The following is a 12,695-nucleotide window of genomic DNA, read 5'->3' on the forward strand; positions in this document are numbered from 1 at the left end:
TTCTGGCCGAGTGTCAGCGTGACACGGTGGGTGAGAGTGTGGGCTGTGCATGGGAACTCCTGGGATTTGAGCCCTGGCTCTGCCGCTTATTAACTGGTTAGACTTGGGCTACTTGTTTAATTTTCTGTGCCTCAGTGTCTCCATTTGTAAAATGGGGATGATAATACTAAGCATCTATCCCACGGTATTACTGTGAAAATTAGGTAAAATAGATTTATCACCTCTAGTGTCACTGCCTTTACGATTTCTGTGATTGCCACCATGACTACTGTGCCCTGCCCTTTCCCTGTGTGCTAGCACCCCACCACTTCCATCCCATTATCCCCAGTCATCCCGCCTTCCTCACTCACCATCGTCCTATCCCTATCTTACTCCCTCTCGCCCCAACACCCTTCCCCACATTTCCCTCCCCACCCCAAGGCCTCTCTGCAGATCTCACCCCTGCCCTCACACTCCCTCCAGCCTGGACCCTCCCTGGCCCCTGAAAAGGGTACCGGACCAGCCCTGGTGAGGGTTTCTGTGAGCAGGGGGACTTGGGAACCTCCCTGCCTTGTGACGACAGGGATGCTGGAGACATGAGCACATCCCCTGCTACATACATCGCATCATTGCCAAAACTGTTTTACCATCCAGTTAACTTCTCGGGTTAATGCCAGATGTGATGAGATCATTTCCTCATGATTCTGAGCTGCTTTTGGAAGCTGGAAACCTGAAATGATGCATTTTATGACTGGGTATCAAATGCCCGGAAATATGTCATAGAAGCCCATTTTTCTCCTTCCTTCCTTCCTCCCTCCCTCTTCTTTCATCTGCCTTCCTTCTCTTTCTTCTTCCTCCCCTTAACTGGCAACCACGTATCACCTTGCACAATACCTCTCCCTAGGTTATTTGATAAATACTTGCTCAATTGGTTGCATTTTATAATATAGTTTGATGGGCCTGGCTTGCAGGTGTGACAGTGATGAGTCAGACCCCATGCAGCCCCTGCCCCAGGAGGCCCACAGTCCAGAAGGACAGAGGAGATGAAGGACTTGCACACCATGTGACTGGGCGGGGGTGGGTGTGGCAGTGAACCGGGGAGGGATGTGCCTCAGATGCCCCTCTCTGCCTGGGTCCTGACCTCTGCAATGCTCCTTCCACTCTTTGAAAGCTAACCAACCTTATAAATATGGCTGTCACTAAACCCACACAGGAGCTCACTTAGAGGAACACACACATGTCATGGATTTAGTGGATGTGTATAGTTTTACCTATGCGTTTAGCATTTGTACTCCCACCTTCTTCGGAAAGGGTTTGAGGGAATTTCCAAGTTAAACCCAATATACCTTAAGACAACTAGTGATGAATGTATATATATTTACATAAATGTGTATATATATACATATATATATAGTATATCATATAGATATTTATAAACACAGACATTGTTATTCCAGCAGAGTTGAGATAACGAGAGGGAGAGAGAGACTGAGGTGGGTAGAGACACAGACAGCGCTCCCCAAGCAGTTGAGAGGTGTGGCGTGGCGTATGAAAATTGGGCGTGAAATCTGGCTCTGAAATTACCTGGCAGCTGTGGTAAAAGGGAGGACACCGCTGCATGGCCAAAGCAAGCACTGGACTTCCTTGGCCAGTCAGTTACCTGGAACAGTTTTTATCCTGTGGTCTCTTGGCGGTGACAAAGCGAACGCTACCAGGAACGGCCGCTACTTCATTAAGCTGACGTTTCCTTTGGGCCTCAGCTGTCTCTGCTGTGTCTCCAGCCAGGCTTCTTACCTTTGTGACTAATTCAAAGGCCACCGCCCCCTGGATGTCCTGCCATCACCTCCCATGGCCCACCAGAGCTGTCAGCTCCCGTAAACAGCGCGTCCCCCTCCCTTGCCCGTTTCTGTCAGTGGCCTGTCACCGGGCCCACCATCTTGGTGGTCTGTGGCTCGGCTTCCCCTAATGCCTGATGTCAATCCCTCTATCACCATGTCCTGGAGTCTTACTTTTCCCATTCCCTTTGCTACTGCAGTGGCCCCCTTAAATCCCTGCCGTTGGTCTGAACCCATTCTAGTCCAGCCACACTGGGGGATACCATTTTCATCATGTGAGCCCCCAGCTCAAGAAGAGCCCAGGGTGCCCACTGCCTCTCGACTTGTCCAGGTTCCTTGGTCTGTTCTGCCCTGCCTATCCAATCCTTCCTCAAGCCTTCGAGTGGCCTGACTCCCTTCCCTTCTCTGTCTCCTTCTTCAGCTGCTCCTTCTTCTGTGATACCTGCTCTTGGGCTTAATTCATGTAACACATCTATGTGGTAGACAACCAAAAGCCCCTTCTGCTCTCAGGGGAGGTCTTGCCTGCCTGAGTGCTTCTACCCTGGGAGCAGGATGTGGTTGGATGGAAGGTATTAAGGGAAGGTTTCATGGAAGGAGCCAGAAGGAAAGGCAGGATCTGTCTAAGGCAGAATACAGTTTTCCATATGGATATCGAGTAGCGGGAGGCTGTTCCCGGCATAAGGTGTGACGTGGAGGGGCACCAGAAGATGGGAGCAGAAGGGAGTGGGGAGCGGGGGGTTGACGGGGACGAGGGGAAATCGGAGCAGAAGAGCAGGGAAGGTGCGAGTTGTTGCCACAAGGCGAAAATGCATTGGTCCAGTGGGTCCCTGGGACTCAGACTCGTGCTCACTTTTCTATTGGAGGCACTATCCTGGCAATACACACCCACTTGGGAAGAGCTGCGGGGGGAGAAATGGTGCCACGGACCCCAGTCTCCTCCCAGACCCCAGTTTGCATTAAGGACCTGGTCACTGAGCAACCCCCCCTCACTGCCGACAACAGAGCTCCGAGGGGTTCAGGGTGGGAATGAGGGGCAGAGGTCCCCCGTGAGTCATACCAGGGAGGCAGGAAGGACAGAATGCCCCTCTGTCACACGCCCACCCACAACACCTCTGAGCCTTCACTGCCTTCCCGCCCTGCTGGGCAGCTGGCAGGTGGCACTCTTGGGACCCCCGTGGAAGCCCCTGGCGAGCCCCTTTTCAGGGGTGCCTCTCAGGGCCTGGGGGTGCTGGGGAGCCCCTCCCAGTGCCGAGGTTTGGGTCTGCCTCAGTTTCCCTCCACAAATCGGGCCAGGCTCTGACGTGTGGGTTTATTCACCCAAAACCCTGACACCAAGGCCCATAGACCGCCGATCAGCACTCTCGGGCTGTTGCCAGTTCTATCCCTGGAGATCTCTGTAGAGGCAACACTTTTCGCCCCTTTGCCTCCATCCAGGGAGGGAGCCAAGGGAAGAGATGGCAAGTAACGCCGCATCTGATTTCCCACGCAGACCCGCTGGAAAATAGTTATGAAGCGAACCTTGAATAATTAATAGGTTCTCCCAACGTTAAAACATGTTTCTATATCATCCTCTCCCCACCCCCAGAGTAGCTCAGCACCCAGCCAGCCCCGCACAGGAGGGCCACTGCAAACCCGTCAGGGTTCCTCACTTGTACCCCTTCCAGGACCCTCACCCCCAGGCTGCCAGGGAGCTTGTTCTCCTTTCCACGTTGCCCCTTACCCCTTAAGCAACTCCCTCACTTGCCCTTTCCTCTCCGGGGGGGTCAGCAGGAGCCAGGTCTGAAAGCTCTCCCTTGACAGACAGTGGGGCAGAAGCACCATCTGTGGGAAGTTACAACCAGAAAACAGTCAGGCCCCTCTGAGAGGACCACTTTTTGATTCTTTGAGATCAGAAAGGGTAAGTGACTTGTGCTGAGTCACACAGCACGGTGTAGGCAAAGCTGAGAACGAAGGCTCTTGCAGCAGTCCCATCCCCCACCCTAGCGCGGGTCTCGGGCTGAGCCAGAGCCAGCATCAGCCGTTCCTCGCTTGGCTCGGTGGGTGTCACGGGACTTCCAGGTTTGGGATCTGCAGGGACCAGGTGGGCGGGCCCCGCGAGCGCGCCTGCGCTGAGCGGATGCCGGGCGCAGAGGTCCGCCCGTGTTCCCGTGGGTCCCTGCGTGTCCCCACACGTGTGCCCTGTGCGGGGACCCGGGCGCACACGTGCCAGGCCTTGGGGCTGCAGGCTTCGCTGGGGCTTCTCTTCTCCTCCCCTAGTGTTATCCATCGATCGAGGCCTCTCGGAGAGGAGGTTGCCTGCCCGCTCCCAGGAGCTGAGTGGGTTCAACTTTTGGTGCAGAATTCTTTAAGGGAGTAAGAGAAGAGAGAAATCTTCATTTAAATGCAGATACAGGCTTCTCACCTGGGACTTAGGAAAGTTTTTTTCCATTAAAATGCTAATGAAAGAACAAACTGAGACTCCAAATCCTCAGCTCACAGATCCTCCCCCATCCCCACCCCCATCCCCAATCTGACTCTTCACTCAATCCACTGACCCTTCTTTGCTTCTCCTCCTGGGTTTCCCTGGGGCTCACACATCTCATTGCTCTGGCCGCTGGGTGCTTTGGGCAGCTCTCGGGAGAGGCCTGTGGAAGGGGCAGCTTACCTTCCTGAAAGCGACCCTCGCTGGAGACTGGAGAGGTGGTGGAGAACTCCAGCTCTGGAGTCAGTTCTCAGGCCGCTTCTTTGCTCTGTGACCTTGGAAACTTTACTTAACATCTCTGAATCTTGTCTTTAAGATGGGTAATAATGCCTACCTTGTAGAATAGATTGGGCGATTTAAAAAAAAATATGTATATCTCACTATAGATACACATAAAATATAAAGCCTGTCACTTAAAAGGTCACTACGTAGTAGCTAATATTATTATGACTGTTATTAGTGTAGAGGTGCACATGCCCGCCAGTCCCCACAGGCCTGGGTAAACTGAGCCTGCTCTCTGGGAGGCCGCCATGACTAAGGATTCCAGAAGGCAAGTGGAATCCGGGAGTGGGGTGCTGCCTCAGGCCTACCCAGGAGCATCCTCAGGCCAGATCCTTTCCTGCACAGACGCTGACTCTCTCAGACCTGAAGCCCAGCCGGGGGCCCATGTCCGGAGGCACACAGGTGACCATCACGGGCACCAACCTGAACGCGGGCAGCAACGTGGTGGTGATGTTTGGGAAGCAGCCCTGCCTCTTCCACAGGTAACTCACCTCAGGGCAGGCTCCAGGGTTCGCAGCCCAGAGGGTGGGCGGGGCTGACAGGCAGCAGACTTCCGGCTAACCTTCTGGAGGTGCCTGCTCCTCCCTGAGAAGGTGGCCGTTCGCTTTGGCCATGCTTGGCCGTGGCTCAGCCCGGGGACCTGCCAGGCACCCCTTCCTTGGAACGGCCCATCGTGCCGTTGCCCACCGTTTAGCCTTGGTGCCCGCATTCCACCCACTGTGCAGGACCCTCGGGTTCCACGGGACACAGTTTGGAATCTAGGGCCCCTTCCCCCTGGGTTAGCTCCTGGCCAGCTGCTGCAGAGCCAGCCGGTACTGCCGAGAGCTGGCTGAGGTCGAACCTCCAGGGGCAGCCGACTTTCCCTTCCCTGGTTCCACCGTCCAGTCCCAGGAGAGCACACCGTCCATGAGCCAGGAACCTGGGGCGGGGGTGAGAGTTGGGAGGGAGGCAAGAGGTGCCCCTAATGCAGGATTAGAAGAGGTGTGGTTGGGGACATTCCCTGCGCCGCTGGCATGAGGTTCTGCAGAGAGAGCTTTTCCTGGGAGAGAGCTATGCTGAGGGCTGCGACAGATCTGAAGTCAGGCCAGACCAGGCCTTGCCTGAGCGTTCAAGAAAAAAATGGCTCTGACACTTGTTAAAATGGTAAAGAAGAGCTTGCTCAGGACTATTGCAATAGGTGTCAGGACTGTCGCAATGGAGAAAGAGATTGGGCTTGACTCCAGATACGGCAGACAGCTGGGGATTTATAGCCAAGGGGCAGAGCAAGGGAGGCAGTGGATGGAAAATTACTAAGAGGAAACGAGGTTAGGAGGATTCTTGCTAGACCGACTTAACAGGACTCTTGCTGAAGGCAGTCAGGGTGACCAGACATCAAGGGTTAAGGAGGCGGAATTTGATCAGATATCAAGGGTACTCAGATATGGGGGGGGGGGTTCTTGCCAAACTAAGTTAGCAGGATTCTTGCTAAAAATGGGGGTCGGCAAATCAAAGACAGGGCCTCAGGAAGAAGCCTAGTCAAAAAGGGGGCTCAGAGGAGCCCGTCTACAGTCTGGTCAAAGAGAGAGTCTTCGTCAGTAGTTCTCAGGGCTTTGTGTCGGGGCGCTGCTCCCCCACTGCCTCTGACGACCCTGATGAACAGGGAGGGGCACGGGAGGGCCCCGACCCAGGACCACAGTGTCCCGCCCAACACCACCCAGGAGCCCAGCTCCCCATCTCGCTCCCGCAGGCGCTCTCCGTCCTACATCGTGTGCAACACCACGTCCTCAGATGAGGTGCTGGAAATGAAGGTGATGGTGCAGGTGGACAGGGCCAAGATCCACCAGGACCTGTTCTTCCAGTACATGGAGGATCCTACCATCGTGCGGATCGAGCCCGAGTGGAGCATCATCAGGTAGGGCCTGCCCTGACCTTGGGCTTCCCTCCTTGACCCTCCAAAGCCAAGGGGAGTTCTGGGGCCCAGTCCTGCTGTGGGGACTGATGAACCGGGGGTGGTGGTTCAGGGCACCCCCCAGGTCAGACCTTCCTGGCGGGGCTGCCTCCTTCCACCGAAAGCACTCTGAGCAGGACCCGGCCCTGGGGGCCGATTTGAGGATTGCTGGGCACACTAGGAGGCCAGAAGGTGCTGCAGAGGGCATCCTGATGGCCAGGCCCCTGTTGAGCATGGGGAAACTGCTGTATCAGGGGCCTCAGGGGCAGTGGACTTGGGCTCAGAAGGAGTGGGTGCAGCCCAGCTCCACTGCTTAGCAGCCAAGTGACCTTCAATTAGTTAACCTCCCCGGATCCAGGCTTTCTCACCAGTCAGCTCCCTCACGGGACACTGAGAGGATTACGTGAGGTACAGACACCCAGTGAGGTGCCTGGCTCGTCTCCCCTCCCTCCTCACCCCCTCTACCCACATCCCCCCCGTCCTCAGCCCTCCCCACCGTCTGCTTCAGCTCTGGAGGATGTCTGGGGTCAGGAGAGGGGGCAGAGCATGAAGATGTGGTTACCACAAGCTGAGATGGGGGGTCAATGACGAGTCCAGTCCAGAGAACAATCTTGTAAACCAGGGTCAGCAAACTCCAGCTGGGGGGCCACATCTGGCTGTCCGTCTGCTTTCATAAATAAAGTTTTATTGGAACACGGCCATGCTCATCCGAATATGTTTTGTCTCTACTGCTTTCTCACCACCGCAGCAGAGCTGAGTAACTGCAACAGACCACATGGCCCCAGTGAGCCTAAAATATTTACTGCCTGGCCCTTTACAGAAAGAGTTTGCCACCGGGCCTTACACCCAAACACCAAAAGGCAGCCTTTGGGAGATGCAGCTTGGCTGTCCTCAGCAGTTAGTCTCTAAGGCCCAAGCCTTGTAAGCTTTAGCCGTGACCTGAAAGCAGGTACATATAAGACAGAGAGGGGCAGAGAGCCTGTAAAAGCTAGTCCAGGATTTGCCCCCAGGGCCTGGCGAGTCCAGGAAGTTGGCACAGCCCCCTGTGCTTAGGCAAACTCTGTGGCTCCCGAAGGCGTTCACAGCCTGGTTTAATTCAGTTCTTCCTCGTGTCACTGGCGCAGAAATAGAGGTGTTGTCCCTCCTGGCACTCGGCAGTCGCCCCCAGTCACTCTCACATCAAGAGGGAGGCTGGAGGTGCGTTCTGAAGGGGCTGGGGCTCCAGCGGTTTCACTGCAGTTAACGGAGTCTGGGATGGGGTGGGGCTCTGCAGAACACGTGGCTTTACACTGCTCGCAGCAGCCTGGGTTACTGATGAGTGGCGATGGGTGATGGGGGCGTTCGATACACGTGTGTCGAATTGATGACCGAGAAGATCGGGAGCTGGCTGGACACCAGAAGCTCATTCGCCAGCACTGCCGGGGCCGAGAGACTCTCTGGGTTTCGAGGAAATCTTCCTGCATGTGCATACGTGGGGTGGGGACGTGCTTCAGTGGGGACCGGTGGAGGGCGAGAGGAAGGGAGGGCAGGAATGGCGTGTAAAGGGGGGCAGATGGATAGAGGGGTAGAGATGAATGGGGCTGTCAAGGACTCTTTACCCACAAGCTTATAACCACTTACCTGTTTTAAATAGATTCTTCTCAATGATATTCCCCTGATTGCAGATAACATAATTCATCACTTTCCTTTGAGTAGCCCCCAAGGAAGCTAGCCTCCATCCCATGCCAGCTTCTCAGTGGCCCTGAAGATACGACAGTGGCGTCCAGGTTTCCATTGAAAAGCTACCCAAAGACGAGTCTCCTAATCGCTGGGCGTTAGCAGTGCTTTGGCTGACTCCCCAGGGTGCGAGAGCCCCGGAGCATTTCAGATTTGCATTCTTACAGGAGGTTCCTGAGCGGCTGGGCCTTGGCCTTTCCCGCGTCCCAGCCGACTGAAGCCTCTAAGGTGGAAATGTGTGGTGAAATCGTCCTGGGGGAGGGGGCTGTGCTCAGGCTGCGGAGGGTCTGGTGGAGGGTCGTCTGGAGCGAGGCTTCCCTTAGGCCAAGGCCAGGGTGAAGAAAATTCCCTGAGACTGGGGAGGGCAGGGAAAGAGACGCTGGGACACTGCAGAGAAGCAGCTGGCTCAGGTCAGGAGACCTCGGGGGGCCAAGAGGGCCGTGCTGCAGGCCCAGCCTCCGTGCAGTGTCCGCGCTCCGAACGAGCTCAGCGCAGGACAGCCGCGGACATCTGGTCATCACTGACTTCCCCTCGGCTGCTGAGGGCTCGTCCTTATTATGATGCAGTCAGCGTGTCATCTTGTCCCCGTGAATGTTATCCTGCCCGCCGGTTATCATCGTCTTCAGTGCTGGGGTGCAGCCTGATAGATCATCGTCATCGTCATCGTCATCAGGCGCTGCTGCTATTCCTGTCCCTGTGTTTACACGCCTCCTCCTTTCTTCCCCACCAGTGGGAACACACCCATCGCCGTGAGGGGGACTCACCTGGACCTCATACAGAACCCCCAGATCCGCGCCAAGCACGGAGGGAAGGAGCACATCAATGTGAGTCCGGGACTGGTGGGGCTCACGGGGGCGCTGTGCACTCGGCGCCTGGCCGCCCTAAAGGGTGTGGGCTCTCCGAGGGCTCAGGCAGGCTCACCCCAGACACCGATGACCCATCGCGTGTGACGCCCCGGACACTGGGATGGCGGGATGGGGGAGCAGGCATGAGGCCATTTCTACACTCTGGGGTACAGGCATGCAGGAGCAATCTCTTCTGGGTTTCTGGGGTTTCTTATTCTTAATAAGGGATGGAAGACCTTTATTCTTCCGTCCTCTGACCCCCAGTGCCATTCCTTAGCTTAGAGATACCCTAGTGCCTGCCATGGGCAGGGCAGAGGTAGGTGTCAGCTGCAGAGCTTGTCCTTGAGTGCCCAGGTTGTGTGGTCCTGACTCCACGGGAGCTGTGGGGATCCACCCATGACTGTCCCGTGTCAACACCACACCGTACGGCGGCACCGAGGGAGAGCCGGCGGGTGTTTGGGGCTGCAGGTGTGCGGAGACACGCCACATAGCCCTCCCTCTCCGGCTCCACCCCAGCTCTGCGAGGTTCTGAACGCTACTGAGATGACCTGCCAGGCCCCTGCCCTCGCTCTGGGGCCCGACCACCAGTCTGACCTGACGGAGAGGCCCGAGGAGTTTGGCTTCATCCTGGACAACGTCCAGTCCCTGCTAATCCTCAACAAGACCAACTTCACCTACTACCCTAATCCTGTGTTTGAGGCCTTCGGTCCCTCAGGAATCCTGGAGCTCAAGCCCGGCACACCCATCATCCTAAAGGTAGCGTGAGATGGGAGGAAGGAGGCCACTGTATGCAAGAGGAGGCTTTCCAAGTCACAGGAGGAGGCCGCAAGTCATGGGCTTCTACCAGATCTTGTGGCAGGTGTCATTAGCTAGCAGAGGTTGTGTTATAGCCCAGACTATGGTAAATGTGCTCTTTGAGTTTGTATTGAGAGGTGCACTCTCTTTAGGGGCCACAGAAACCTGGTCAGGGCAGCTGGATCCACCCTGGCCATCTGACTCCCAGCTTTGGCCCCTGAGTCCAGGACTTGGGAGGTCAAAGGCTCCTACTGCTTCCTCCCGTGCAGCCCTTTGCAAACCACCTTATAGGGCTTCTTTGGAGCATGGATAGAAAATTAATTTTAACTCATGTGACAATTTGAAGCAACTGGTAGTGACTGATTACAGCTCTGTGTTGAGAAGGATTCTGAAGCTGCCTTTGGGACAAGCTGAAAAGAGTGCCTTGATTACTGATTTCCCACTGAGGAAGGGGGAATAGTAGTATAGGTGTTGTGAATTTTTTGGACTTATTAGGGAAGGTGGCCTCTCCACCAGCTCCCCAGAGGGATGGGACCTCCAGGTGGGAGGACATGTCAGCCAGCCAGTAGCTGTGCTCCTGACTCTGGGGTGGGAACTTGGGCTTTCCTGTCCATGCAGGGCAAGAACCTGATCCCGCCCGTGGCTGGGGGCAACGTAAAGCTGAACTACACCGTGCTGGTCGGGGAGAAGCCGTGCACCGTCACAGTGTCGGATGTGCAGCTGCTCTGCGAGTCCCCCAACCTCATAGGCCGGCACAAAGTGATGGTGAGGCTGGCGGGACTCCACCCTGGATGGGCAGGCACTCAGGATGCGGTGGGGTGAGCGGTCCAGCTCCATCCTGGGCCACCAGGGCTTTCTGGGAGGGGATTCTGGCCTTCTGGAACTTTCCTCCTGGCTCTCCCACACTCCCAGTTCCTTCTCCTCGTCCCACTTCAGACGTTTTTCTTCCGTATTGTCATTCTTTCCATACTGGCTGGTGCTACAGTAAGGGCAATGCGAAACAGCATTCAGTGATGTGCTGTGTCACCTGTTAGAGGCAAGAGACCCTTCCAGGAGAGGACCATCGTTGACCCGGGCAGGACATAATATCACGTCCTGTGCCTTTGTCATCTGTCCTCACAATGGGATGAGTCTTCGGGGATCCGGACTTTGATGGCACGTAGGCTTTTTTAGATCCCAGTTGAGTGCTGTTTCCTCAGGAAGACAACCGAGTTCACTCCCTAATAATATAATGTGTGGCTTTCCCAGTTGTGGGGGTGGCCTGCGCTGAGCTGTTCACCCCCGCTCCCTCCACCCCAGGTGCCCTCCTGTCTGCTTTTACAGCCAGCAATGACTCTCCTCCCTGGAGCCATTTCCCTCACGCAACCCTGGTCACCAGCTCACGGGTGGCTTGGGACCCTTGCCTAGGATGTTCTGTGCCCACACCCAGCTCCGTCTCCCCCCGCGTGTCCCCCCAGGCCCGAGTCGGTGGCATGGAGTACTCCCCGGGGATGGTGTACATTGCCCCAGATAGCCCGCTCAGCCTGCCCGCCATCGTTAGCATCGCCGTGGCCGGCGGCCTCCTTATCATCTTCATCGTGGCCGTTCTCATCGCCTACAAACGCAAGTCCCGCGAGAGCGACCTCACGCTGAAGCGGTTGCAGATGCAGATGGACAACCTGGAGTCCCGCGTGGCCCTGGAGTGCAAGGAAGGTCCGGAGTGGCAGGGGGCCGGGCACGCGTGCGTGCGCGTGTGTGCGAGTGCGTGTGTGCGTGCGAGTGCGTGTCCGTGCGTGCGAGTGCGTGTGCGTGCGCATGCGTGCGAGCGCGTGCATCTGACACAGCCGCAGAGGTGGGCGGTGGGCGGCGCTGGGTCTGCGCCTGGGTCTCCCGCCTCCAGACTCTCTACCTCAAGTCAGGCCGGGATCATTTCAGACCCCACTAGAGCCGTGTCCAGCCCAGGATCCCGGCCGGGTGAGTTTTGCCCTCTCCTCTGGGGGGGACCCGGAGGCGCCCTGCCGTGACGCCCTCAAGCAATCTTCTTTCAGAAGGAAGGTGAGGCTGGAGGGCTGATCTGAGACTTAGAGGCAAGAGCGTTTTACAGCTTGTATTTTAAAAAATTACCAACACCACCATGAAGTGAAATCAGCCGCACTAAATCCAAGGAGGAAGTGTAGAAGTCAGACCCTTGTCACCCCCAGGAGACCGTTCGTGAGTCACCCTGGGAGAGTCTGAGCTGATTCTTTTGTAGATTTATACGCGGAGTAATCAGCCTGTACCTGGGGCTCTGGCATTCCCACCAGGGAGGCCGTGGCTCTCTAATGGGGAAGCGGATCCCTTCCATCCTCTCTCCACATCCTCAGCTGTCAACACAGCATCCGCCTTGTGGGACTGTTAATTACTGCCTTTTATTATATTTACGCTGCTTAATTTTTTTCTCTGTAATGTACTCTTCCCTCTAATTAGGTGTAGTGATTAGAATCTCTTTTATGTGCCAGGCGTGAGGCCTTGAATGCCGGAGACGCTCAGTGACTTGAAGGAAAGCTGCAGACCTGTAAAAAGCTAGCTCCCTCCTTTTCCTCCCCGCCAGCTGAGCACCCCAACTGGGAGGCGGCGGCGGGGGCAGTGTGAAGCCAGGTTCCTCTTGGAACGTTCCGGAGAAGGAGGAATTAGCAGTCCCAAAGGGAGTCCTGACTCGGGGACACCGGGGGAGGGCCTTGGCTTTTAGCTCGGGAGAGGCTGTGTCACGTGGGTGGGAAGAGAGATGACAGAGCAAAGGGCACGTAGGATTCGCCTTGAAAGTGTTTTCCAGAGGTGCCCCGAGCTGGCTCTTGAACGCTGAAAGGGCAGCCTGGGTCCAGGGAAGGCGACTTCCC

At 56.2% G+C, this 12,695-nt stretch overlaps 1 protein-coding gene across 5 annotated transcripts in view; it reads left to right on the forward strand.

Annotated features, from left to right (window-relative positions):
• Positions 1 to 12,695, forward strand: part of PLXNA4 (plexin A4) — a 607,888-nt gene that overhangs the window by 544,201 nt on the left and 50,992 nt on the right. For all 5 annotated transcript variants that reach the window (XR_014297154.1, XR_014297155.1, XM_082661365.1 and 2 more), the window contains 6 exons: positions 4,903 to 5,039; positions 6,284 to 6,448; positions 8,931 to 9,024; positions 9,562 to 9,801; positions 10,459 to 10,605; positions 11,298 to 11,532. Coding sequence is in view for 3 of the 5 variants with exons in the window: in XM_082661365.1 (XP_082517491.1) it covers positions 4,903 to 5,039; positions 6,284 to 6,448; positions 8,931 to 9,024; positions 9,562 to 9,801; positions 10,459 to 10,605; positions 11,298 to 11,532 (1,018 nt within the window). In the remaining 2 variants the exon portion in view is untranslated. The remainder of the gene's footprint in view (positions 1 to 4,902; positions 5,040 to 6,283; positions 6,449 to 8,930; positions 9,025 to 9,561; positions 9,802 to 10,458; positions 10,606 to 11,297; positions 11,533 to 12,695) is intronic.

The sequence above is a fragment of the Grampus griseus genome, assembly GCF_964374135.1.
Source record: "Grampus griseus genome assembly, chromosome: 9".
NCBI classification, from domain to species: Eukaryota; Metazoa; Chordata; class Mammalia; order Artiodactyla; family Delphinidae; genus Grampus; species Grampus griseus.